Source organism: Drosophila suzukii, chromosome 2R (assembly GCF_043229965.1).
Source record: "Drosophila suzukii chromosome 2R, CBGP_Dsuzu_IsoJpt1.0, whole genome shotgun sequence".
In the NCBI taxonomy this organism is placed as follows: domain Eukaryota; kingdom Metazoa; phylum Arthropoda; class Insecta; order Diptera; family Drosophilidae; genus Drosophila; species Drosophila suzukii.
Genome location: NC_092081.1, coordinates 6,494,403 through 6,521,171, shown reverse-complemented (window position 1 = coordinate 6,521,171; position 26,769 = coordinate 6,494,403). Strand labels below are relative to the sequence as shown.

At 39.0% G+C, this 26,769-nt stretch overlaps 1 protein-coding gene across 16 annotated transcripts in view; it reads left to right on the top strand.

Moving 5' to 3' along the window:
• The first annotated feature begins 221 nt into the window (after window positions 1-221).
• LOC108018040 (protein qui-1) overlaps window positions 222-26,769 on the top strand; it is a 43,159-nt gene continuing 16,611 nt past the window's right edge. For 6 of the 16 annotated variants that reach the window (XR_011603697.1, XM_036813889.3, XM_036813890.3 and 3 more), the window contains exons 1-8: window positions 223-391; window positions 1,787-1,896; window positions 17,044-17,547; window positions 18,406-18,713; window positions 19,154-19,329; window positions 19,401-19,545; window positions 20,466-20,631; window positions 25,796-26,708. Coding sequence is in view for 15 of the 16 variants with exons in the window: in XM_036813889.3 (XP_036669784.3) it covers window positions 17,353-17,547; window positions 18,406-18,713; window positions 19,154-19,329; window positions 19,401-19,545; window positions 20,466-20,631; window positions 25,796-26,708 (1,903 nt within the window). In the remaining variant the exon portion in view is untranslated. Of the gene's footprint in view, window positions 392-451; window positions 467-1,786; window positions 1,897-17,043; window positions 17,548-18,405; window positions 18,714-19,153; window positions 19,330-19,400; window positions 19,546-20,465; window positions 20,632-25,795; window positions 26,709-26,769 lie in introns of those variants that run through there. The other 10 variants (XM_065863848.2, XM_036813883.3, XM_065863847.2 and 7 more) reach the window with 10 other exon arrangements.

Sequence of the window (26,769 nt, the reverse complement as noted above, 5' to 3'; positions counted from 1 at the left end):
AAGCCTCCTGCGCCGCGTTTGAGCCACAAGTGTTTCGGCCCACCTCCGGGTTTTGGCCATTTGGTCGAGGAAAACAAAACAGCAACAGCGCCGAGAGCTTGTGCTCCTTGCCTCGCTTTCCTCGCTCTTTGGCTCTCTGTGCCATTTCCACACCGTTTCTGGGCCGAAAGCTCTCGGCTTTTCCGACCTGCTCCGCCGCTCAGTTCCTCGTCGAAGTTGAAAGCGTTTGGTTGCCGCAGCGGAAAAACGCGAGCCAACCAGCCAGAGAACCCAAAAAAAACATAATAAATAAGGAAAAGCTGGGGAAAACTTTGAAAACGGGCGCGCGAACAAGTGAGCAGCGGCAGCGGCAGCAGAATCAGAATCAGCAGCCGAAGTGAAGTGTAAATAAGTGAGATACCCGCACACACAGATACACACGCACACTGGCGGCGGAGTTTGGGCCTTGGTATTAGAGCGGCACGGGGTAGTTGTTTATATTTATATTTTTATCCGCCGATTCCAGCCGCCCCTTCCCCATTTTCCTTTCCCCTTTTCCCTGGAGCAGGTGCGACATTATCTAAACGGCTTCGTACTTACCTGCATAAACATTTAGCTTCGCATAGGACCCTTTATGATACTCTTTTCGTTATTGTTAGCTTATGATAACAGGATAAATCTTTGTTAACAGAAGTAATCAGTTCTTATTTATTATTTGGTGATCGAAATGTTGTATTCTCCCGAAGCTTATGGGCCTCTCAACCTTACAATACCATGTTTTACCTTTGTCAACAGAAATAATCCATTGCTATGAATTATTTGTTGGCCTCGTAATCTTACAATACAATTTTTATTATTAACAGAACAAAATAAAAGTAACAAGATCAATCAAAGGTTAATCCAATTTTTAGAAAGAAGTTTATGGATTTCTAGCAACTAACTTATAACTTATTAACTCAGTAACTAATTGACTGGATGGATTTAAAACGTAGAAACTTGACTTATTAAAACAAATCCATTCAGTTAGTCAAAAATCTAGCATTTAAACAGATATATTGAAATGGTTTTCTATAAGGAAGAAGGAAGAAAAACTGTAAAGGTGCTTTCGTAAATATTTTTTTGCAAATTGCGCTTAATGCTCGGAAGATTAACCACCTTTCTCCAAAAGAAGGTGCGCTCTTCCTTCTATTAAGAATATTTTCTAAATGGCAATGCGATTTCCGACGGGTTTCTCGGTTCAGTTCCCCTTTGCATTTATCAATGTCTCCGCTGGGCTCCCTTTGGCTGACTGAGATTGATATGGGAACAATGCAGCCCCACAAAAGGGGCTAAAAAACCAATTAAACCAACCACTCGGAAAGTTGGGCCGGCCAGCAAAAGAACCCTTAAAATTGCAGTGAGCAAATTTTAATTGGAAAAACTTGCCTAATTGAAGTTTAATAAACAAAGCGTCTGGGGCTGGGGGTTCGGGGGTCCAATGCAAATCCTGTCCGGGACAGCAGCAACTTCGTTCTAATTTTCAATTAAAAGAAGACCGAAAGAGAAAAAAGAAATTATGCCAAGTGCAATGACCACAGCTGGATCCCGGGCCGCAGGACCTGTTCATTGTTCATTGTTGGCTTCCGCCTGGGCGGTTTCCGGGGGCGTTTCCACGGTGCCACGTCTTTCTGCTTTCTGTATCTGAGAGCAATTAAAATATGCATAAAATGTAAATGAGAGATGGCCCAACTAAAGTCACAGCCAATGCCAAAGCCAAACACCGAGAGTCCTTTCCTAACCCACAACGATTTGTCTATAGAATTTAAAGCAAGCCAAGCGCAAACCGAAGTGCAAATGAAAAGTGAAAACAAATTGTGAATCAATCAGTTGAAACAAACAATGAAGGATAGCTGGACTCTGCTGGGAATTCCACAGGAGGTAAGAACCGCAATCCCGCTAATTTGGGCCGCAATTCGGGATCAATAAACGCATTCAGGCCGAAATACTCGAGAGCCCTGTTTATTTGGCCGACGATAATTAGTTTCTCCCCTTTTTGGCAACGGTCTGCCACCCAGCCTTTCACTTTCCTCCATTGAAACAGCTTGGCAGCCCATGCGGCGTATGCGTAATATTAAGATAATTGAATGGGCCATGACAAACAACGAGAAAAAGAAAGCGAGAACGAAAATGGAAATGAAAATGTTTCATTTTCCTATTTTTTCTTTTTTTTTGCCCCTCTGTCTCCGTCTTTCTGCCATCATAAAGCATTTTCCGACCTGCCTCGGCATATCCTTTCACTGCTTCCCATGTCGAAAATGGCCAATAAAAATGTTTACGACGCACGCACACACTCAGGTGAATTCTTGGGAAATGTGCCGAAAGAAGCGTTGAATACTTATTAAAAAATTACCCAAACTGAGGCGTACATAAGCATTTATTTGTGTGGCCATGTACGATTCTTTACGATTCGCCAAGTTCATTATTTCACATTTTCATAAAGAGTTTAATGTCTGATAATTCCCCAGAACCGTAGTGGGTTTCCCGAGCGCCAAGTGAGCTCTATTAAATGGTATGTCCTACAGGAGTGGGCCTTTGGCACCATGCTGAGCGGTCGCCCCCTTCTAATTAGAGGCCTGGGCCAGAAGTTGATGAGGGTAAATTGGCAAGTAATTAATCGCTTGTCTATTTAGGAGCAAAACAGAATACCAGAACACCGTTGCAAATATACAAACAGAGTTTGCAGTCAACTATTTAAAACCATTAAAGCTAGACCACATTTGAATACAAACAAATATATGACTTTTAATTGAAGATTACTGTTTATAAATCAAAATGAAATAAAATAATTTTCCATCACCACCGCAAATGAATTAAATTTAATTTGTGTTTATCAGAAATGTGGTTAATCAAGTTAAAATTTGAATGAATTGCAATAAAATGATGGAAGCAATATGCTTTGTGTAAAGATAAAAGTCTATTTCTAACAAAAAATCTAAACTAAATTGAGCTTCCCTGATATCTAACATAAATATATTGATTTGGAACATTTTATTAGGTGTAATAAAAATTTTACTCACACATTCATGAAAAGAAAACCCTTTGATCGAAACATACATTGTTTAGAGCATAAAAGTACTTTGCCTTTCGCCATAAATAAAGAAAAGTATCCAGAAATCAATTTCCTTTCCATATTGTTTACTTATGGGCCGGTGAAGCAATCAATATAAACAAATAAAAGCCAAGTCAAAATGGCAGATAATGTCACAATCAGCAGGAGGAAGATACATTTTTGGTTGGACTAAACTGATTTTCTTCTTAGATTGATAATCGATTTAACGAGGAGCTTAGAAAACAGTTAGCAAAATACATTTTCAGGGAAAAACTTTCCCAGCTCAAGAAAGTGAATTAGCACCATCTCGAAATTGTTTCATTTTACTCATGGCGTATGCGTAATTTGGTTTTCGCTGATGCTGTCTCTGAGCTCTATATAAACATAAAAACTTGTTTATATTTGCTGCAGAAAATCGTGTGTACACACATCCCAAATTCTGCTGGCTCACATTATTCGAAAGACATAAAACTTGAGAGTGGGAAAAACAATGAATTGCAAAAGAACAGCAACAAACAAATGCAGAACGCGTTTGCATGCTTCTTCCCGATTTTAATGGCTCTCAATTTTTATATTTATTGAAACTATAAAATGTTTATGGGCTTCCTTCGTCGCCGTTGCACTTGATCCATATCCACGGTAGGGATAATCCTATCTGGGTCAAACGAATCTGTAAGTCCATTTTACAGCCAATCCGTAGGTCCGTAAATATATTAATTCTGCTCCAGACTTGGCACCTTTTTATTGCATCCGTTTCGTTCTTTGTTCTGCGAATGGGCCGCGAAAGATATTCTGAGTGCTATAGAACACTGTAGTGTAAACATTCGGAAAATCCGAACTGCGAATATCTAGTTCAAGTCAATTTTGCTACTTGCCAAAAAAGAAAACGATTTAGACAGAAAGACAAAGAGTTATAAACTGACAAGAACGAATTTGAAAGGAACTGCGAGAATTATGAGTAATAATTTAAAAACAATATATAGTTTAGCTTATGCTAGATTATTTCAGAGGGGAAATGTATTATCTCATCCAAGCCTTATTTGGCACACAGTAAAGCGAATTATTTATGCTTTCAGTTCTATCATAAATTTAATAATCATCGTTAAGCGGATTAATGATATACTTAAAGCCTTGCAGAAGCAGTTGAATTATGCCAAACAGCGTTACTTTATCGTAAAGTTGAAACTTGTAATGTTATTCCCAGCTAAATTAATCAGCGACCCTGTTATTTTTGTGCCCGGTTCAATTAAGTAAAGTGCGGTTTGTTTGTATAGCCGCTTTCCCTTCGGCAGGTGGAAAAAGGTTCTGCGCCAACCCGGCGTATGAGTAATGCGCGTGCAAAACATTTATCTGGCAAACACACTTTAGATGCAAAGTGAGCGCTTAAAACTTTAACCGAAAGTCCTGGGCGCGCCGGCCGCCAAAAGAAGGACAGAGTGCGAGTGTCCTGTCCTTCAGCTGGAAATTCTGACAGGATAACCGTCGTGACGGCAGGGTGAAGAGCTATAAATCAGCACTCAAACCACTTAATAAGGACGGCCAATGCTACACCTCCCCCTGGAAATTGCACACACTCGATCCTGGCTTTTACACAATGTTTTTTTTCGCGTTCCTCGCATTTTTCCGGGGGTTTCCCCGCGCTTTTCGCCGCCTCGAGGAAAGCGTGAAATGAATTATGGCAACGAAAACAAAGAGAAATATGCGGAGAGCAGCGAAAAGCAGCTGGCAATGGGAAAAAGAACGAATAAGTTGATTGAAATAGAATTATTAACCAATGTCGACAGCAAACGATGTAAAGAATTTGAGAATATTTTAATTGTATATGGCTTGCAGTTGCACTTAATATTTAATTGAAAGAACTGCAAAGGCCATTGCGAATTTATACGCAACATGGAGAAGACCCACTTGAATACTCATTAAAAACAAGGAATTTACATTTTTAAGAAAAAAGAAAGTAGGATTGGGAAACAATAACATGTACAATCGATAGTTTTGGCTATTGATAGTGGCCATTATCGGTATTATCGATACTATCTGAAATAGTAGAAAATTAACGACAAATTACAAAGTCAGAAGAAAACATAAAAAACGAAGACTTTATGCCTATAAAAAATCTATCTAAATTATAACGCATTTTAAACCAAACAAATTTCAATGTTGAACATTTACATTTAAAATTAAGGCTTGTTCAAAAAAAATATACATAAAAACTCTTTTTCATTTCAAAATACCCTTATAACCGCATGTTAAATTAAATAATTTTCTTGAGCGATACTATTGATATTGAGTCCAAGCCATAGACGTTTTTCAAATTTCAAAACCGCAGAAAGTATCGATAGCGTTTCGTTTACCAACCCTAAACCAAGGAAATGGATCCTTGTACAACTAGGAAAGAATTTGTATATAATTTTTAGCTTATAAACAAAATTTATAGGAATTAACATAACTAAGTATTGAAATAATATGTAAAACAGATTATACCTTAAAAAAAAATTTTTTAAATATAAGTTCTGATCAATTTTTTTTTTAAAAACACAATCTAAATGGTTCTTTTCTCTGCATATGATGGAGGATCCTTAGTTTTCCGTTGAAGTATTTATGGGCGTGGCAACGGAATGTTTTCGTCACGCGCTCTAATTGCCACGCCTGTCTGGCCAGCAGATGTGGGCGGAATGCGGGGGCGTGGCTGAACCGCCTCTTCACTGTTTTGATTTGGCGCTAGCCAAATATATTCCCCTTTTTCGCAACCGCATCTGTTTAGCATAAAGCAATCGAGAATTAGCCATAATTTGTTCCCAACTTATTCTGTGTGCTGCGCTTATCGCCGTCAAAATAAAAGCTCATTAATGCGGCATTCGGAAGATTTTAAATATTTGCCCAGCGTTTTGTTATTACCATTTTCCAGACGACGTCGAGGGGCGCCCCCGCCCCCGCCCCCGCCCCCGACTCCAGCCACGCCCCCTCCACAGTACCCCTTATTTAAATGCCCGTTGTATTATGCATGCCTGTGTGTTTGCATGTGTGTCTGTTTGCTTTTGCGGGTGTCTGTGGGTGCCTCGATTTTAATTAAATATGAAATGCGCTCGCCTTCGCCGGTCTCCGCTGGGCACAGCTGGAAATGGATACACAAAAATCAAACAAACAAACTAGCTAATGTTTTACGAAGAATTGCGAATGCCCTACAAAACTATAAAATAAATTAGAAATTTTAAAAACCCCTAATTTAGAAAATTCTGAAAGTCCAATATAACAAAATAAATTTGAAAATTATTTATGATACAGACGACTTAGGTCACCACTAAAAAAATATAAAATATTAACATTTAAATAAATTAGTAAAATGTAGAAAAAATCTTCCATTAAAAACATTTTTTTTTTAAATTCACCTTTAAATGATACAAAGCTTGACTTAAAATATAATTTAAATACCAGGCGAAATGCCATAACTTCAACAGACAGGGACCTAAAAAATTAAGATATTTATTTTACATATATTCATACTCTTTTGCCTATTATTCATAGTTATTCAAAAATAATTCTTTAAATAAGATTAATAAGTTTCTGCACCATACAGCAAGATTGAAAGCACATATATAAGGCAATCGACAATATCAATCAATTTAAAAAAAAAAAAAAGATATTAAATAAATATTATATTTTTCTGAAGACGTATTGCTTAACTTCCAATCCTTATTATTGATTGTTTTCAAAGCCCTATCCAAACAGATACTTTTCAATTAAGCGATTCAGTTAAAAGGTTTAAAAGTGTCACGCCCCCTGGTATTTCACTTCCGTTTCCGTCTTGTTTCCTTTGCCCCAATTTCCGCTGCATACGTCAACTTAGAACGAAGTGAAAAGTGGAAGCCGGCAAAGGTGCAGGTATGCGAACTTGTCATCGGGGCATTAGTCATTGCCACAGTTGGCGCGCATACCCCATTGATTCCATTTGAAGGAAAACTAGCTTCCAATTGAAATAGTTGTTAACATTTTATGGCAGATCCCAATCAGGCTTAGTCACGCTCTCTGGAACTATTTTTTGGCTCGCTCACATTGTCGATCGGCCAGAGAGCAACTGGCAATGAGCTTTTGTATAAGTTCTACGGGGAATCCGCTTTTAAGGAACCACAAGTTGGGAGAACTTTGGGGGAAACAAACTGCAATAAATAAAGTCCATCAAACATTTTTGTACGGTCTCTGTTTACAATTCCTTTATGTGAACACTTAAAAAAATATTCAATAGCTCTATAAATATTTATAAATGCATTCGAAGTTCTGTGTTCTTAAAAAAGAATATCATTCATTATATAATGATATGTAATAATTTGAAAATGGGGAGAAAATCTTGAAATATGTCGAATATTGTTATTCCTTAAAAAATGGTTATAATATATATAATCTTTATGACATGATCTGAAAATGAGAAGAAAAACTTGATATCTGTTTAGTATCTTGGTATCTAAAAAAATGTTTATGACCTTAAGCATTTATTTTGTATACAAGCTTCTTGTTGTCGTTCCGGAAATGTCAGGAACAAAGTTCCGTGAATTAATATTTCTTGGTCAAAAACTATAAAAGCTTGTATAAAATAAAGGACTTTTCCGCGATTTCTGGGCACTTTGCGTGACCGACTGTGTAGAGTGTGAAAACGGAAAGGCAGCTCATAAATAAGAGCTGTTGCATGCGTTTTCGACATGGAATCCATTTGCGGGCCGCCGTCGCCTGGCTGCTGTCCCCAACGCAATCTGCACCACTTGTTTATGGCCGTTTAATGAATGTTGGCACTTGGCGTGCACCAGCCACATCCATGGCAACTGCGATCCGAAGACTGCATCCACAGCCATGACTGCAACAATGCCGCTCAAAGAGCCCGGGCCACGAAATGAAACGCAACGAAGCCAAACGAGCCGGGAAAGCCTTGGGAAAAACCCTCCGGTAAAACCAATTTGCTGCTGAGGGGCCGTAGACCGCAGGAGAGGCGTGTTGTGCCCGACTTTCAGGTCAACTTCTGCACTATGCATGCAAATCTGTTTGCGCTCCCGTATCCAGTAGGCCACAAAACATCGCAATCACACTCGGAGTTGAGTTTATCATTTTTTAAAACCATTTTAAACCAATTTAAAGAATTTAAAACATATTTTTTACATGTAATTGGTCTGTATTGAAATATTCTGATAGCCACATATCATTTTTAAATGTTTATAAACCGTATCATCCCGCTTTTCACATAAACCAACAAATTTTAGTGCTTTTAAATATGATTTTTTAACTTATTTTATAACTTATATTAAATATATAATAAATTCATTAATAAAACCGTTAAAAATTTAAAAAAATTTTATAATATTGTTTGTATGACATTATGTAAAATATTGGAATTAATCAATATATTTTGTCAAAGATCATTTTTAAATTTTTTCATAACTCAGAAAAATTACTGAAAAAAGTATGTATGTTGTGAATTCATTTGGCTATAATTTCAAAGAGTAGTTCCCTAACCAATGCTTTTCTTTAAGTGTAGCCATGAGGGCACGAGAATTGACTTTTGCTTGGCAAAAGCTTTTTTAACATTTTATGGGCACTAAGACAAGTGCTGCGACGAGCATTCTTCCTCCTCAAGTTTAACCCTCTTCGGCAAACAGAATAAACAAAGAGTTTAAATGGGAATGGAAATTAAATTTTGTTGGGCGCCAACAAAGTTTCGCCAGCTTAATTTGGCTAATGAAAAGCGCAAAATGTTGTCTCAATAGCGCAGTGTTCACTGTACCGCACAAGTGGAAAAGTGGATAATTGAGTGGCGAATAAAGTTGCTCAGCTTAAAAGGCCACAATTGATGTATCTACCCACAATTCACGAGTTTTCGGTTTTTATATGTGTCTGTTCCGGAATTTCAGAGCTGAAAACGTGGCAAATCAATAATTTTGAATTATCCATTCGGCTGGCCCGCTTTTCCCGTTCTGTATGCTGGTGGCCTAATTGGAGCAGATACACATTCCCATGGAAATGATTTGTGATTTGTGATTTCTGCCGATAAGTGGGTGAGTGCTCGTTGGGGATTTGAATCGAAAGGGGGGAGTGCAGACATACACGTAGCACGCATCATTAACTTGAAAGCTGCTTATCATATTTGCTCATTGTACAATTACGCGTGGCATTCCAATGGCAGCAGTTTCCACTCAAAGTCCCTAGAAAATAAAAGCACCCGCAATCATGCCCGGAATTTCCCATTTTGAATGGTAGACATTTCGGTTCCTTTCAAAGAAGATGAGCCCTGAATTGTTTCTAACCGCATTAGCTATTGAAGAAAACAAATATTTATGAAGGGACATTTTTTTAAAACCACTTTTAGAAATTACTTGGTTTGCGCATTTATTTTTTTATTGCTTGAAAAATTCATTTAAGTCCTTAAAGCCTGAATGGCAAGTAGACTAATGGCTTGGTGTTCTGTATTTTCTTAAAACCACTTTTATAAATTACTTAGGCAATACATTTGCGAGAAATAATTTGTGAACGCCTGTGACATTTCACACCATTAAATCGCAGAGAAAAATAAGTAATAATTTATCATGTTTTTTTAATTTTGTTAAAACATATTTTTCGTACTTTCATCTTTTAGATGGTTTTGTCTTAATTTAAAGGCTTTAGTTTTTTATAAATGCACATCATAAATTCACCTGTGCAATTGAAATTTCTGAATTCTAGGCTACCTTCTGCATAAACCTACTACTCTATTAGTATTCAAATCTCTTAGCCAAACAAAGGAGGAATTTCTGATGAAGGGAGACTTATCTCCCCTTATTTTATTAGCAACAAACACGGCTTTAACTCCATCAAAAATAATATTTAACTTGGCTAAATCAGGGTGTTCAGCCATTCACTCAAGGAACAACATCAAATAGTACGAGTGTTCCAGACCCCCCTTCAAAGTACTTGGGACACCTGACACCTGCCACTCTTTTCGAGTTTCCCATCAGTCGCATTGCGAATTCCCCGGGCCTTACATAAAGACCTGCACAGCGCCAAAGTAAATCCTTAAATAATTAAATGCGAAATGGCGGGCAAGGACTTTCACCCCTTTCCCATCCGATTGGAGGCGAAATTCTTGCCATAATAATGTGTAAATAGAATCAAAATTGTTGACTCTGGCTGGGCCAAGTTTGCCGAAATTGAAAGGGGGAAAAAGAGAGCCATTTGGGGAAAACGTTAAGACTACAATAAGTTAACGCACACACAAACACAGGCAATACACCCGCCGAACAGAAAGACAGACATAAAAAAGAAAATTCATTGACATGAAATTCGGGGAGCATTTTACGTGACAATGCCATGAAATCGAATTTGCCAAGCGACCGGAAATGCGCACAACCGTGTGTGTGTGTGTGTATGTGAGTGTGTTTAAGCGTGAGTCCCGCAGACAGACATACAAGGGGGCGGGGCCAGGGAGGGGGCGTGGCTGCCTCTGCTGTCGACATGTCTTCTGATTTATGCCGCACTTTCCATAAGTTCTTCATGTTTTAGGCCGACTCGCTGCCCTTGATTTGCCTGCGCCCGCCCAATGTATTCAATGTATTCAGCCATGAATTGCGTGAGCTGCCTGAGCAAGCTTATTTACTTTTGGCAGCCAGTGCTGCAGACTGCGGCGGTTATTGGCCAGATTTGGCGGTTTTTAAACGGGCCCAGACCGGAAACTGTTGCATTTTTTATGGGACCATTGCTCGCTAAGCTATTACTGTCTTCCAAGGTCACAAAATACCATATATATTAAATAACGTCTGTATTTGCGTGTGGTTTCTAAAGGCCATGTCAAACCATTCTTCGGCATGAGTTTATGAATCTTCAAAAACAGCAGAATTTATTTAATCCTTTAAAATGCGAAACCTTTAATTATTACTAAAATTGGACCAATCTGGCTATTTTTAAACAGGCTCGAACCGAAACTGTTGTATTTTTTATGTTACCATTGCTCGCTAAGTTATTACACTTCTTTTAAGGTTACAAAATACCATATCTTAATACAAACCATCTGTATTTTGCATATGGTTCTTAAAGACTATGGGAAACATTTGTTCGCAGGAGTTTGCAGAATCTGCAAATACAAAAAAAAAGTTAAATCCTTTAAATGCGAAACCTTTAATCATTACAAAAATTTGACTGATGTGGCTACTTTTAAACAGGTTTTAACCGGAAACTGTTGCATTTTTATGAAACCAAGGTCGCAAAATATCATATCTTAAATACCTTCTTTATTTTGTGCATGGATCTTAAAAGCTATGATGAACCATTGGTTAAGCGACTGGTTGATTCCATCTTTTAAGGTTTGGAACCTTTAATAATTACTGACAATTTTCTACTGACAATTCATTCTACATTTCTTTACATTTCTTTCTTAAAAAATTATTTAAAGATCATTTTCAAAATGCCGAATCAGAATTATTAGCATATTAGTAAACATTTTAAGTGCATAATATTAGACTAATATTATTAGTAAATAAATGTTTTCAACACTTTAAATATTTCTTAGATAAAATGGAACGTATAATACCTAAAATTTTAAAAGAAAAAGCTTAATTGTTACTGTACCTTGAGCTAAACAAATGTTATCCCTTAGAAAGAAAAGAACTACATTATTTCCAAATATCTTGTGTAATACATGAGACCCTTTTAAAGCAACATTTTCCACTCGAGTCAGCTATATCTTTCGATCCCCAGCTGCCAGCCCTGTTGCCACCCCCAAATGCTAAAGGGCTGAGAACGGTGGGCGGTGGGCGAAGGGAGCCAAAGACAAAGGCCCAGAAGAGACGACAAGTGGGCTCCGACTGAAAGACACACTTGGAATTGTTTTTGCATTTCTTTTCCCCGCTCTCCCCTCGCTTTCTCCGGCTCTTTGCTACCTGCTCGGCATAAATAAAATGCGGGCCCGGCAGCAGCTGCTTTTGAACATTGGAAAGTGGGCAATGTGGCGATGACCTTCAGGTAAGCAGAGCACAAAATTGTCAAAGAACAGGGCTGAAAATTAAAAGCCTCGGGCGAACGGAGCACAATTGGTTCTGCCTCGCAAAATGTGGGATTCGAAAAGGGTTCCGAGTCAAGGGCCATCAAAACCCACAGAATTGACTTCATCGAGTGTCGAAAAGGGAATAGAAAAGAGCTCGCTTTGAGGTCCTGGCCATCCAAAACTAGGATGTGCAATCGAATTCCGTTCATAAATCAAGGCTCGATTCATGCAAATAGCTTGCCCACTGCCTAATGCGTCCGAGCACGTAGCTGATTACAGGAAACTGGCCAGAATCGAACGATGGCAATTTGGTGGCGATTGGGAGCCGGGGCAACGGTTAAGGTCCGAAATTGCTCAATTTTCACGCTGGACCGGGAACAAAAAATAAGGAAACAGAAGCCAGCCGAATCAATTGTCCCGCGACGAGAATTGGGAAGGGCAAGCTCTTGCCAAATGGCAGCTCATTTTGTATTTATCAAAGGGGCTGATGAGGAGGTGGGGAGCAGGAGCCACGTCTGGCCTGATGGCGGCATAAACTTTTATTTCAATGAGAGCCTTGAGAAATTCCACTGAACTCTGGTCGAAAATGTGGAGCTGTACCCCTAAACATAGGATTATCAAGGACAAAGTTGGCGATTTCATTCATTTTTGATAAAAAGTTAAGTTGAACAAAATTGCCATTTAAAAAACAGGGATAACTTATTTGCTTAGTTCATATTTAATCTATTAAAATATAAAACACCAGATTTTATTTGAACATTTTAAGCAATAATAACTGATCGCATTAAAAGAATGCGTTTAGAAATGAAATTGCTTCATAAGAACACAAAAACATGACCTTTAAAAACAGAAATATTATATACAACCAAAAACACTCATACGCCATGTGGACTTGTGATACCTTTAAGCCCTGCTGGAAATTTATGGCTAAAAAGGCTTATTTCACCCACTGTACAGTTCCCTAGTCTCAGCTGCGCCCAAAAAATGAAGCACACCAATACCCATACACACACGCATATTTGCTTACTTTCTCTGGCTTTCTCGGCATTTCCGCTGCACGGGACAAGAGACGAAAGACAGGAGAAAGGAGCAAGCCAAAAAGGAGGAGCAAGTTTTGTGGCATACTTTTCGGCTGGGCCTCTCCTTGGCATACAAATGCAGGTAATAACGGCTGGGAAAACTTTCTGCTCGCTGGCATTTGCAAATGAAAGGCGACTGTTCTAATTCTGGCCTTCCCGGAATACCCGCCTGTTGGTATTTTCCTTTCTCTTAAATATTTATACAAAAAATGAGCAGCTAAGCGGGCCAACACACATGCACTGCACCGGATTTATTATTAATGCCACCCATACTTGTCCCTCTGAATCTGCTGAATTTGCTGACTTGGCCCAATGTGTTTTCCCCAGGCCTTTTTCCGCCTGCTGTCGCTTTTCCCGGCTCAGTTTTGCTGCCGCCTGTTGCGGCCTTTAGCTTATTATCCATTTATTTATTTATTTATGTCCAGCGCGTCAGTGCCAATATTTTATTTTCATTCTAGTTTGCGGATGCTGAACCGACCACTCATTCGATTGTGCAAATCACCCATGGTCAGGGGCTAGGGCTATTTGGCCGTCGAGCCTGGATCCATTAATAAAGTTGCCAAGAAAATATGGTCATATCCAGTCGAGATATGCCTTTATTGAATTTCGAATGGCATATGTGCGTCGACACTACCATGATTGATTTTCTATAAATATTTGCGAAAATCCAGCAGAACCGAAATGTGAATTCATTTAACAGATAGCAAAGTTACTTTAACTTATAAATAAACTCAAGATTCTATTTAAATGTTCAAATCAGAAATGTTTTAACGTTACCTATTAACTTTAAAATATAATACATAAGATTCACTATTATTTTCATGCTCTGCTCTTTACCTATAACAATTTATTCTTGTTAAAATTACAATGTCTTGAATCACTTATAATTGTCACGAAGGACTTGACTTTTTCTGTGTTCAGCTTTTCCGCTTTCATTTCCACTTTTAATTTCTTTACAACTTTATCATTGAAAATACAATATGCAAAACTGAAGTGGTTTATTGTATCATGCTGAAAGAAAGGAAAGTTAAATAATTATTGAAATATTTAGTTCGTTTAATGGTTGGATTTTCTTGACGGAAACTTATAACGAAATATTATTTCACAACTAACAAGGTTTGACTTGAATCAGAGAAAATGGACTTTACTAACTGACCAAAAACCTTAGTAATTGCTTAAGTTGGACGCATTCATACTATGCAAAGTGTTCTCCCCTTTGAGGAATTTTAAAATCGAATAGAAATGTGTCAGGCGTTATTAACAATTCAGCAACATTTTATGTTCGTTCAATCGATTAAATAGAAAATGCAAAAGGAATGCATGTGGCATGTATGCCAGCCATACCAAACTTTCCCAGACAGCCGGCGTTGAAAGGTTCCTCTGTGCTCCTTAATATTTAACAAGATATCGACGGCATCGACAGCTCGCTCTGGGCATTCCTTATCCAATGCATCACAGTGGGCCCATCCTCTAATGGGGCCATTTGACACCTACAGTAGCCACGTTATCCATGGCACAACAGCCCAATGGAAGAGTAATGGCACCGCCAACCAAAGGAGAAATTGTGTTTGCCTATAGCCATTAATATCCCCCACCCCAAACAGTCCACTGATGAACGACAAGCCCCAAGGACATTTTGTTATTTGACAGTTTTGACGAAACGCTGGCCTAAAACATCGGAAATTGACTAATAATGGGGTTAATCGCCAATAACGATCATGCCGAGGCAAGGTAAATTGTCTGTTAAACATGAATGCAAGGAGCTAGCTTTTACGAGTACGTACTATATGTGCTGATGTGTGTTATTACTCCTATTTACCACTATTTTCATAGCCAAAGGGTATAACAATATAGTGGTGATGTAGGTCATCGAAAAAAGTTAAACCCAAAAATGAAATGCATAAATATTTAAAATGTGAATAAATAAATAATAAGCTAAGCTAGACAGTTAGGCAATAACAAAAAAGTTAAGGAAAACAATGAATAACCATAGTGAATTAAGAAGGTTTCCGTCGTAAATACAGAATATTTGTGGTTGGTTTGTTCCTCCCTCAGAAAATATAAATATTTTCATATTAATATTTTCAATAAGTTAAGTCATAATTGCCAGAATAATACTTGTTGCAAGCATGTTGATACCATGTTTTTCCTATATTTTTAAGCGTATTAACGCCATACTTAAACGCGTTGAACTGCACACCAGACAGCTTAACAATATACATTTCTTTCAGCATAATTGTTTTTAATAGTTTTTACCCCTGTTGCAAATTTGCACATCAAAGGCATAAAATTCAAGCGAAATGCGGCCTCATTGTTCCATTATTTTCGCTTGAGTGCAAACGAGTTTTTGGTTAGTCTAGACCTATCAAATTACCAATTATGCGTCGTAAAATTTTGCAGAGCTTAATGTGCTGTTGTTAGCCACCATAAATGAGACATCATTAATTAATGCTGTCAAGCATATTGTTTTTAATGGCTGTTCACCTAATTTTCAGCGAATTAAAGACGTGTTAATCAGCAGGGCAGTGCAAAACCTGAAATAAAGTTAGCATTGGGTAGAATAAATATTCGAAGAGGATATATGGCTTAAGCACTTTACGTCTGCGGTCAGCTAAAATGGGTCTTGCACTTGTCCAGGTCGTATAATTTTCACATCGTTGAGAACGCTTTGACTTTCCCGATGGGCGGGCGGGGCGCTCATTAAGCTTAATTCGCTGGGAATCAAATATTTAGGAGATAACCCAGATTGAGACAGCGGAACACGTGTGAGTGTGTGCTGCGCAGGCTGATTGAAACCGACACCCAAGGCACTTGCACCTCGTCGTGGAGGAGTATAAAATGGCGGGGGGAAGCCGGAGGATACGCAGGACCACACCATGTCCTGGCCACCGCCGCTGTCCTAACGAGCAATTTAGCCAACTCATTGAAGCGGAATTAATGGCAATCGATTTTGTTTGGCGGTCGGTAGACAGGACCGTGCAGGTCGCGGGGAAGGGTCTTCATTAGTGGCAGTATGGCAGCAGGATTCCGACAGGACATGCCCCACTGGCCCCTTTCAAGTCCTCGCTTGTCTTAAAGCCGGCACAAAGGATTCTCAATTATTTTTAATCGTTTAAGGAGTGCTTAAAGAAATGAACGCTGGATGTTTTTCACAAGAAAAATAAATGTTTTTCTCTTTATCCAACCATAATAGTGTTCTATTTGTTTTGGTAATCCCTACTTTAAGAACAAAAGCATGTTAAAATCCTAACCTCTTTAAAAATTCATTGATTGCCAAAAAGGCTGACCGTACGCCATGGAACTCAATTGATTAAATAATTTATGAACTTTATAGAGAATGTCACTTATATAACTATGACTGGATAGCAATTTATTAGGAATAATATTGTTGTTCTTGATTCGGTAGTCCCTACTTTAAGAACAAAAGCATGTTGAAGTCTTAACTCCTTTATAAATTCATTGATTGACAAAAAGGCTGACAATACCGAAACTTAATCGATTAAATTATTTATTAACTTTATTGAGAATGTCACTTATATAACTACGAATGGATAGCAATTTATTAAGAATAATTTTGTCGTTCTTGACAAGCTTTAAGCGCTTCCTTCCTCCCTTAGCTTATAATTTAGGGCCAGAACTTCCGCCCTTCTTGGAAATGCCAAAAATATTTTGCCCAAATGCTTCAATCAACAACCCAGCCAAATGTTAACACTGGCTGACTTGTCCAACTTGTGCGCTTCACCCCACTTTTTTTTCCTGACAATGGTATATATGGACTTATACCCCGCTCGATCATGGGATAAAACTTTTCTCGTCTCGTGTGGCTTCGTTTTTTATTACGTTTGCGGCTATGCAAAAAGTTTGCCATAAATACAATTTTTGGTCTTTTCAATTTTTATTTCCAGCAGAATCGAGAAGGATAAACTTTTGGCCCGCTATGCCCAGGAATCGTGCGGTTGCGAGGAGCGCGGCTGTAGATATAGATTCAGATTGGGACTCGGATAGGGATACAAATTTATTTGGCGCTCGGGCCGAACATGAGCCAGAGCTGCGGGCTGCTTGGAGCTGACTCTGGTAAAACCGCGACGAGGGCGACGATGCTACTTGATTTCGGCCAACTCAAATAAACAGGCGAGGCGAGAGCAGACCACCCACCCACTCAATCACAGACACAGCCGCAGAAAACCAAACAAGCAAACCAGGCCGAAAGCAGAATGGCCGCGCCCGTCGACGAGAGCGTGCTGAATGCACTGAGGGGCGTGACCTCCGCCCACACCCGCCTGCCCAAGCCGCTCCTCATCAAGATCTACGTGGCCAGCCTGAAGCAGGAGTTCAACCAGGAGCGCCGCATGCTCCTCGAGCTGGTGGGCCCCGAGCTGCAGTCCCTCTACGATGACCGGCAAATAGAGGTGGGTTCGGTTCTGAAATACTTTTTAAAATTGAAACCATTTAAAAACTTTAAAGTCACTTTTAAGACACAGAACAAGGTCTGAATTCTTGTCTTTAGGGTAAGCTTAAAGAAGGATTTAAGAAAGAGAATATATTTGGAAGTGTTCTAAATTTAGCTTACCCTAACAAAAGAAAAAAGGCCTTGGTGTGTTGCTGTCCCTTGAACAGTCGATATTATCATAATTTTACCAAAAGGGATTCCTGCACCCAAAAAACTTTTCGTTTAAATTTAACAATATAATAGTTTAAAGGTCCCAACCTATCGAAGTGTCAATCCAACCAGCGAAATAGTTACTCTCATGTAATGTTAGTTTTTACTTTTAAATAGTAACGAAAACAACATTAGAATACATGACTCAGTTTTTTAACAGTTTTTAAACTTTTTTTAGTGTTACGTGACTGTTAGTACTTGTCAATTCTAATCATATAATATTTTTCTTAGGATTTTACTATCTTTTTAACTGCAATTATAATAAAATTTTAAGAAACAAGCGTACTTAAAAATGTTATTCTTAAAGTTTTCAACTAAGTGTAATTTTCGAAAGAAAAATAGACTTTATCATCAATATTTTTATTCATTTATCATATCATTATTAAACTTTAGGTTCCTAAAGATATGCAACAGTACCTTTTAAAATCAGACGTACAATGTATTCATTTACAAGGACGACTATCCTATTTCACTGCATACTTTTAGGCACCTTTGATGACATTTATAAATGATTGTAAAGCTCTTGTGTCTCTCCCATTTATAATGCTTTTAAATTTAAATACAATTTTGAAATATATTAAAATATTTGATTTTGCCTCGTTCCCAGCTCGAATTCGTGGACATGCACTTCGGCACTGGCGACCTGGAGGTCAACCAGTTGGAACGGGATCCCTACTTGATCCACGACTACCTGCACGAGATCGACACCTGTCACGCCCACACGAAGAGCGTCTTCTTCATGGTTCTCGTGGGCGATGGCATCGGTCGTCAGCTTGTGCCCACGCAAATGGATGAGGACATCTTCTCCGCCATTCTGGCCGATCAGCAGACCACGGCTGACCACGAGGCTCTACTGGTCAAGTGGTACGAAAAGGATGCATCTCAGCCGAAGCGGCAGCTCAAGCAGGATTATCGGTGAGTTCAAAATATCAGTCAATTACCATCAAAACTCTTTGAAAATATGGACCCTTTCTCATGAAAATATTGATTGCTTGCACATGTCCCCTAACACAAGTGAGGCCAATTTTGTTTTGAAGGTTTTTTATTTTGTAAGCGCAGTTATCCGAAATTCAAACTGCAACCGAAATAGTTATGGACAAAGTTTGCCAATATTTGTCAATGTTCCTTTTCCGTTCCATTGTCCCATGTTTGACTGAAATTATCCATGTGTCACTTTCGCTTTGTTTGGCAACTCAATTGGAGGCGAACTTTGGCAAATATTTGGTTGGTTGGGCGGGATGAAGGATGGTATGGTTTGGCAGAGCAAATATGGAAATGCCAACACTTGATTTGACTTCGACATCTGGAAATTGTCCACCAGTTATTGATTAACTTCTGTTGTTTCCTTATTTCAGAACGATGGCCGTGGATGCCTGGCTAACTGAGTCCCAGCAAATGCAGAAGTTTTTCGAACAAGCCCTGCAATCTCTGGTCCAAGGAGATAGTGCATCAGGACAATCCGCGGATTTCGTGGAACGGGTTCAGCAGCTGCGACGCACGCAGATCGAAAGGGAGGTCACACAGGCCATGGGTAAGTCTTATTTCTACCTTTGAAAGTTTGTACAATCTATCTTATTCCATTTTCCATATTATTTTGAAAAGCTCTCACCAGCGAGAAAATCCTCGCAGTTTTCCGAGAACGAGCTGCCCAGTGCAGCAAGCGGGATGTGGAGGCAGGGGAGCGTTTGCGGAAAATCAAGGACGAACTCACCATGAACCTGTCCACGGATAATCACACCACTCTTGTGTAAGTCTTCCAGATGCATTATTCACTTATGTTTTAGAAATTACAACAAAAAAGGAAACTTTGTTTAAGCTACAATTTGTTAAGTACACAAATAGCACATTATTTACTTATAAAATAGATTACTTTGATAACTGAAGTTGATATAATTTCATTTTCCGAAAAAGTTTTAATATGATAACTTTTACCAACTGTGAAAACAGAAAAACGCATTATGCAAAATGTATGTCAATGAAAACTTTTTTGCTCAACCACTTTTTCGCTTTAAAGCTATGTGAAGTTAAAAAAAAAGTGTTTATTATTACAAGTGTCAAAGGTGTTAAAGCGATAAGAAAATTCTGCTGACATGCAGAACCTTAAATCATTAGACAATTCAATTTTAAAAGATTGATAAAGGTTTTTTCATTATTTTATTTTTAATTATATCTGATAACAATTATTGAAAAAGTATTATTTTGTTGCTTAACTACTGTTGTAATTTTAGAAATTTTTGCCATTCTAAGTCTAACATAAATCATTCATTTTTAAACACGTGAACTAATAGCCAAAATCATGAAATGATACCAGCCTTAATGTCATATTACTTAAAGTAATAAAGTAGTAGGCTCTGAAGTTGGCTGTGCATTTCATTCATTGAGGCTGAATTCATAGTCAATTTTCGTGTGTTATCGAAATCAAGAAACAGTGTTAATGCACACACGATTTTGTTCAATTCAAAAAATAATTTCATGAAATAGTCATAGCATGAACACAGTAATATTACTAGGTATATCAACTACATATTTAAGTACTCATCAGACAAAAGAAAGCAGTAATCAACACCATTTGTACTTTGATTATTTTGGCCTACACCAACGTAATTACTGGCCTTCGGAGATTGGTGGTTATGATTGCCGGCTAATTAAGGCTATTACCCATTACAGAGTACCAGGCAGTGCCGCCAGCGAGGCCATCGACCCGGACAACGAGGACCACGAGTCCTACTTGAGCAAGTTCAAGAACAAAGTCACCGACAAGCTGCGCCTGCTAATCGAGGCCCACATAACCAATGATCCCGACGTAATCAAGGGGAGGAAAAAGACTGTGCAGGTGAGCCTTGGGGTCATTAATACGGCAGACAGGTAACAAAACGCTTAGGGCCGCGAATTAAATTAAATGTATTTTCACAGCACACTCCCCACTTCTCTAAACCGCTGACCGCTTATTTAATCAACAGCAATTCTGATTGTTATTTGCTCGCTGGCCAGCGGCTGAAACCAAGAATCATAAATTAATTCCAAGAACTACCCACAGACAAAGCTTGCCAAGGTGGAGAAACAGGCCTTTATGATTTCGCGTTACCTTGTTTTTTATGCCTATTTGTTAAGCTTGGGTTCTGGGTTTTCGCCATTGTTTATGGTCCTGCATATTGGCCATTCCACAAGGTCTCGTGTTCCTCGCTAATGGCGTTGTGTTAATTAAATGTTCGGTATGTGGCAGGTGAATTAGGCTGCAAAGAACAGCTTCTGGCCTGGTAAAACTTGTACAAATAGAAGAAAATTGGCTGGAAATTCGATAAGTAATTGAAAACAAGTTTATCTATTAACTTTAAGAGAAACAGAAAATGGTCTTTTGAAAATAGTATGGCTAAGTCCCACCTCAATTGCCTAAACATAAAGATGCCATTTGCAGAACAAATCCAAAATGGCAAAAATAAATAGAACACAAGCCAGTCTTAAAATTTGCTAAAGGAATGTGTTCAAATAACATCTAGTTGAATATTCTCTTTATATCAGCTTTTACCTGAAATATGTCGAGAGTTTTTGTTTGCCAATTGCAATTTCCAGCAAAATCCAACAGAAACTGCTCGTCTGCATGTTCTTCTTATACAGACAGCTGTAATCAAAATATTAGCATTTGTAGTATTTTTTAGAAAATAATAAATCAATGATCTATATTTTGTAGTTTGGAATGTTAATGAATCAATGGATAGTTCTATTTAGTAAAACCACACTCTAAACCACTACTTTTTATTTATCCTGTAGCGTTGCTTTGTGCTAAGAATGACTTTTGGATGAAGTGAGCACAAACAGTTTCAGAATATCAAAGTATATTCGGACTTTTTAAATACATTTTAGGGCAATAATGATATACCGAAAATCTTAAAACATTTAACTTTTGTTACTTAGAAATACTCTAAGGTCCATACTTGTAGTTGAATGTAATATAAACTCAAAGCTTTTGTTTATACATAAAAGAAATTGTATCGAAAGCAAAGAAATTTATTTCAACTGAACCTATAGCATCTTTAGGATATAGCCGAATATCGGTCAGAATATTTATCTTAATAGGGGCTTCAATAAAATAGGTAAAATTTTTTCACAGTTTCTTTGTCTTCATTTTCATAAACCATAACTTTATTTAATTGTTTAAATTTATAGATAATATATTTATATTTAATTTTTTGCCTCTTAGCATCAGATATTGCTATTTTTGTGCACACAGGTGTATGTGTAGATATGAGTGTGTATGAAGGCAAAAGGATGCCCGAAAAAGTATGCTTTGCATATGACAGTTGTCGAAATTGAGTTTGAAAGAGATTTCCTGCAATAAAAACCAATTGAAATCGAGTTTGCCCAAAAACGGCAAATGGCCAAGGAAATCGTTTAGATCAAGGCTGCCGCTGCTCCCCGTTTAGCAGCTCCCTGCTCCCCCATTTGGATCGCCTTCCGTTCCAGTTGCGGTTTTCTGTATGGCCCTGCATTGCATAAGTTTACTCGCCGCCACTTTCCGCCCCCTAGCTCCCCCTGATCCCCTTTGGGCCCCTTTTAGGCCCCCCCCTCACACGCCACCTCTTGTTGGCTTTTGTTGAAAGCATTTAACATTTCAGCTCGGTCGCAGTCGAAGGACGAGGCGTAATGCGAACTGGTCGCTGCCATTAGCGGGCGAACTCGAGTGCTGCACTCGACAAAATTCCAGGCCGACAAATTGCTATAAAAAATGAACTAAAAATAATTACATGTTTTTGAGGAAGATTTGTTTTTTTTTTGGAAATTTTTTTTATAATGCTAACACTTTAAGAAAGCGGTCCCAATATTATTTTATTATAGAAACTAAATTCAAGAAAATTTAAAAATCTCTAAGCTCCCAAATGTGTACTAATTTTTATAATTTTAATAATCAAAATCTTTTATCTTTAACATGTATGGGAAGCAACGCTTTTTAATTTAAATTTTTACATCAATGGTATATATAAAACTCTCGTTACCATTTTAAGAATCAATGCATAGTTCTAATTAGTAAAACTACAGCTCCCCCATTTTTACTACATATTTATCCTGTAGAGTAGTCACAAGTAGTCTCAAAAAATCCGAAATAATTATCCAGAACATTAAAGTTTATTCATAAAAATTTACCGAGAATCTTGAAACATTTTCAATTTGGTTAGTAAGTAAAACCCTCTGGTCCATTTGATCTTTCCTTATTGATAACATAACTCTGTAATGCGGTTTTTGAGCCCGTCACCTACCTTAATAACTTTCAAGTTTATGACTTGCAATTAAATGGCTTAGAAGAGATTCCAGTGCATCAAGACCGATTCCGAGTTACCAGTTGCCGACCCAGTGCTCCAAGCACCAGCCTCGCCTTCGTCATTTTCCTTTCACGGCTTAGCCGCCCCCTTTGCCTCCGCCTCTGACATATTAACACACTTACACTTGGGCACAATGTAGCCACGCCCAGCCAGGTCGTCCCTTGTTTGCACTTAACGATGCAGCAACGTAAACTGCATTCAGGCCCGGTCAACATCCCATCCCATCCCATACCAAACCATTCCATTCCATTCTCCCCCACCGATGCGGATAAAAGTGTTGCAAAGGCAGGAGACATCTGCTCCACCTCCGCCGAGCTCTTTGACAAAATGTTGTGGCATTCGTTGCCGCAACCAAGAAATATGCAAAGTGTGTAGCCCCACCTCCATAATGCTCACCTGGTGCAACACGTCGTATGAGCAACCCTTGTGGGTGAGGCTCTGGCACTTGCCTGAAATGAAATTAAAGCAAGTCAAATGCCAACTAATTAAGCGCAACCTGAGGTGGCTTTAAGGGAGAAAAGGTGGTGCGGTGAAGGACCCACAGCTCCTGGCCGTATTGATTCGGTAGTCTTGTCGCCGGGAAGTGCATTACGCAGATGCTGTCAAACGAGATTTGCAAAGCAAAAGCCGCTTACTGGCGAAAAATGGCATAGGAGACTCCGCCACAAACTCAGACTCAGTCGCCGCATGAGATCCTGGCAAGGACATGGTGACAACTTGTTAGTGGCAAACATGCCACAGCCAGACAAAACGACTGACACTCGCCAAAAATTAAGTTTAATATATGAATAATAGATTTATACAAGGAGCTTTCAATAAATTAAAACAAATAACAACTAATACAAATATTGAAAACTTCCATAAGTTTTCCGAATGTCCAGAACTGTTTTAAATTTGTTTCCTAAAAGGGTTCGCCATATGACCCATAAGTTCCTAAAAAATTGATATATATTAAAAAAATTAAATGTTATTTTGAGAGTATTTGCTTATTTAGATTGACTCTTTAATAATGCTTTCCATTTTCTTGAAAATTAAATTTCATCAAAAGAACGAAAAATGAAAGATTGTTAATATGATTCTTAGAGTATTCTTTGATAAGTAAGGTAAACATCTTCAAAACGAAGAATTTCAAAGTCTACTTGTATACAGTCAACACATTGATTAAGCCTTTTCTATTTAATTTACATATTCTTAAAAAATATATATAATAATTTATTAATAATAAGTTATTTATTTATTAAATACTGTGATCAGCTACGAGAACGTAGCATTTCGAAATTCACTCTTATTTCTCCCAGCCATTTGATAAGATTTTTCTTTTGGCACTCAAAAGGGAAACTGAGTTAAGTCTAGGAATATATATCATTTTATATTTTCACCATTTAGTGGGTTTGTTTTTCTAAGTACAACCCACTCAAACACCTCCCAGCGGGCGGGCGAAGGTAAGGGCAATGGCGAGGGCAAAGGTAAACAAAGTTACGTGGCAAACACGGTGAATGCCACTCACTCGCATTCAGGCTGATGGGGATACTGATGCTGATGACGTGGTCTGGTCTCCGGATCTGTGGCACTGTGGAACGGAAGCGGCCAGGACACTTGGCCATACATGTGCGACTTTATTTTATTTACTCACATTTCCGAGGAGGTGCGAGTGTGGGAGGACCTCTTAGAGGTCACATCACAAACGGAAACTGCTCTGAGATGAATGGCTGGGGGAGGTGGCAGGTGGATGTGGTTGGAAATGATACAGGTCTTGGGATGATGTGGCTGCAGGTGGCTGGAAAATCCAATTACCGACAGAACTAAACCAGCTACCGGTCCAAAAACAGTCGAATATGTATTTCTATGCAAATGATTCTCATATGTCCGCAATCAGAAAAAATTAAATTCTGCGAAAAAATAACATGTACACCGCTGACCTTGTTCAACAACTGGTAGCAGCACTCGAATGATATTTTAAACATATTTAACGCGTTTGATAATTATACATGCACACGTCGTTTTAACTTCTGAAATCAACTCATTAATTGTATATGTGTGTAAACCTTAAAAAATGCACTGCCAATTAAGCTGATTTAATTTGAAACCTGTCGCCCATGAAGTTATAAATGATACGTGCAGATGGCATCACTCGGCCATTAAACATGGAATTTAATTCTCATTCCTCACACTGAAAATGTGTCAAATGAAGCAGGGGAAATTGAGGAACCCACAAAATGTGCATCAAAAATGGTTCAATAAATTGAGAAATACCAATGAGAAGCATTATTAGATCTTTGGTACTTAAGGTTTTACAAAGTAATTAAAGTAATTAAATTAACACAAGCATTATGCACTGACAACAAAATCGAACATTTAGAAATCAAAACTGAAGTTGAATATCGTATATCATATTAAAATTAAATACAAAAATCGTAATATTTAAGGAAAAAACATTTTAATTGCATTATTGAATATGAAATTATTTATATCAGTAAAGAACATGTTATATAAGATATAAGATATATTTACATAAGGCATTCTATACCCTGCAATGGGTATTCATAGCGGTTTAATATGAATTTAATATGAACGGATTGACTACGACCTTATTAGCGCTAAATAGTTCAATAAATACATCAGAAGGTTTTGTTCCTTAGAGTCCAAAAGTATTTAACTTTTGTATCTTGTATGTGATTCCAGGAAATCTTTCATGAGCACGCGACGCACCTGCGCATCCTGCGGGAGCACACGGACAGTGCCGCTCTGGAGGAGTCGCGGGTGCCGCAGCAGCTCCGCCAGAATCTGATGACCAACTTCCGGAATGGCAGCCGGCACGCGCCGTACTTTCTCTGCGGGGCCGATGGGAGTGGCAAGAGCGCCATCCTGAGCCACCTGTACGGGCAGGTGGGCACCTGGTTCGGATCCGCTCGCGTTCACCGGGTGGTCCGCTTTGCCAAGGCCACGCCCCGATCCGCCTACAACTTGGAGCTACTGCGCGTGATCTGCCAGCAGATCTCCATAATCTTCAACATCCCGGAGGGCTATCTGCCCAAGGACGCCTCCTTCGATCCGCTGTACATCAACACGTGGTTCCAGAACCTGCTCCGCAAGGTCGAGGATATGGCCAACGATGTCCTGTTCCTATTTATCGACGATCTGCATCTGCTGAATCCGCTGGACTGCGATATTGTGACGGCTCTCTCGTGGCTGCCCACATCGTTGCCCTGGAACGTGCAGATCATCTGCAGCTCCACCACGCCCGTGGAGCAGCTCAAGTTCACCCCGATGCAGCGGGATCGCTTCAAGTCCGCCGAGTACCAGTTCGACCTGAACCTGGGTGACCACGCCACCCGCCTCAGGATCCCTCCGCAATGCGTTCCGCGGGATGTTAGCTTTTCCCTGTACGTGGAGCAGCAGTTCGACCAGCTGGAACGGCACTACGGACGGCAGGCGGTGGGCGATCTGGCCTCCTACATTACGTGCTCCGAGTACGGACTGAGTGAGACGGAGCTGCTGGAGCTCCTCATGCCCACCGACGATCCGGAGTCGCTCATCGAGACCAAGAACGGGCACTTCAGCTTTGCCACCTTCAAGAAGATCCACCGCGAGATGGGTGAGTAGATGGTTACGGGCGGGATTTATATCCACACAGAGAGAAACATTCAAGTTCATTG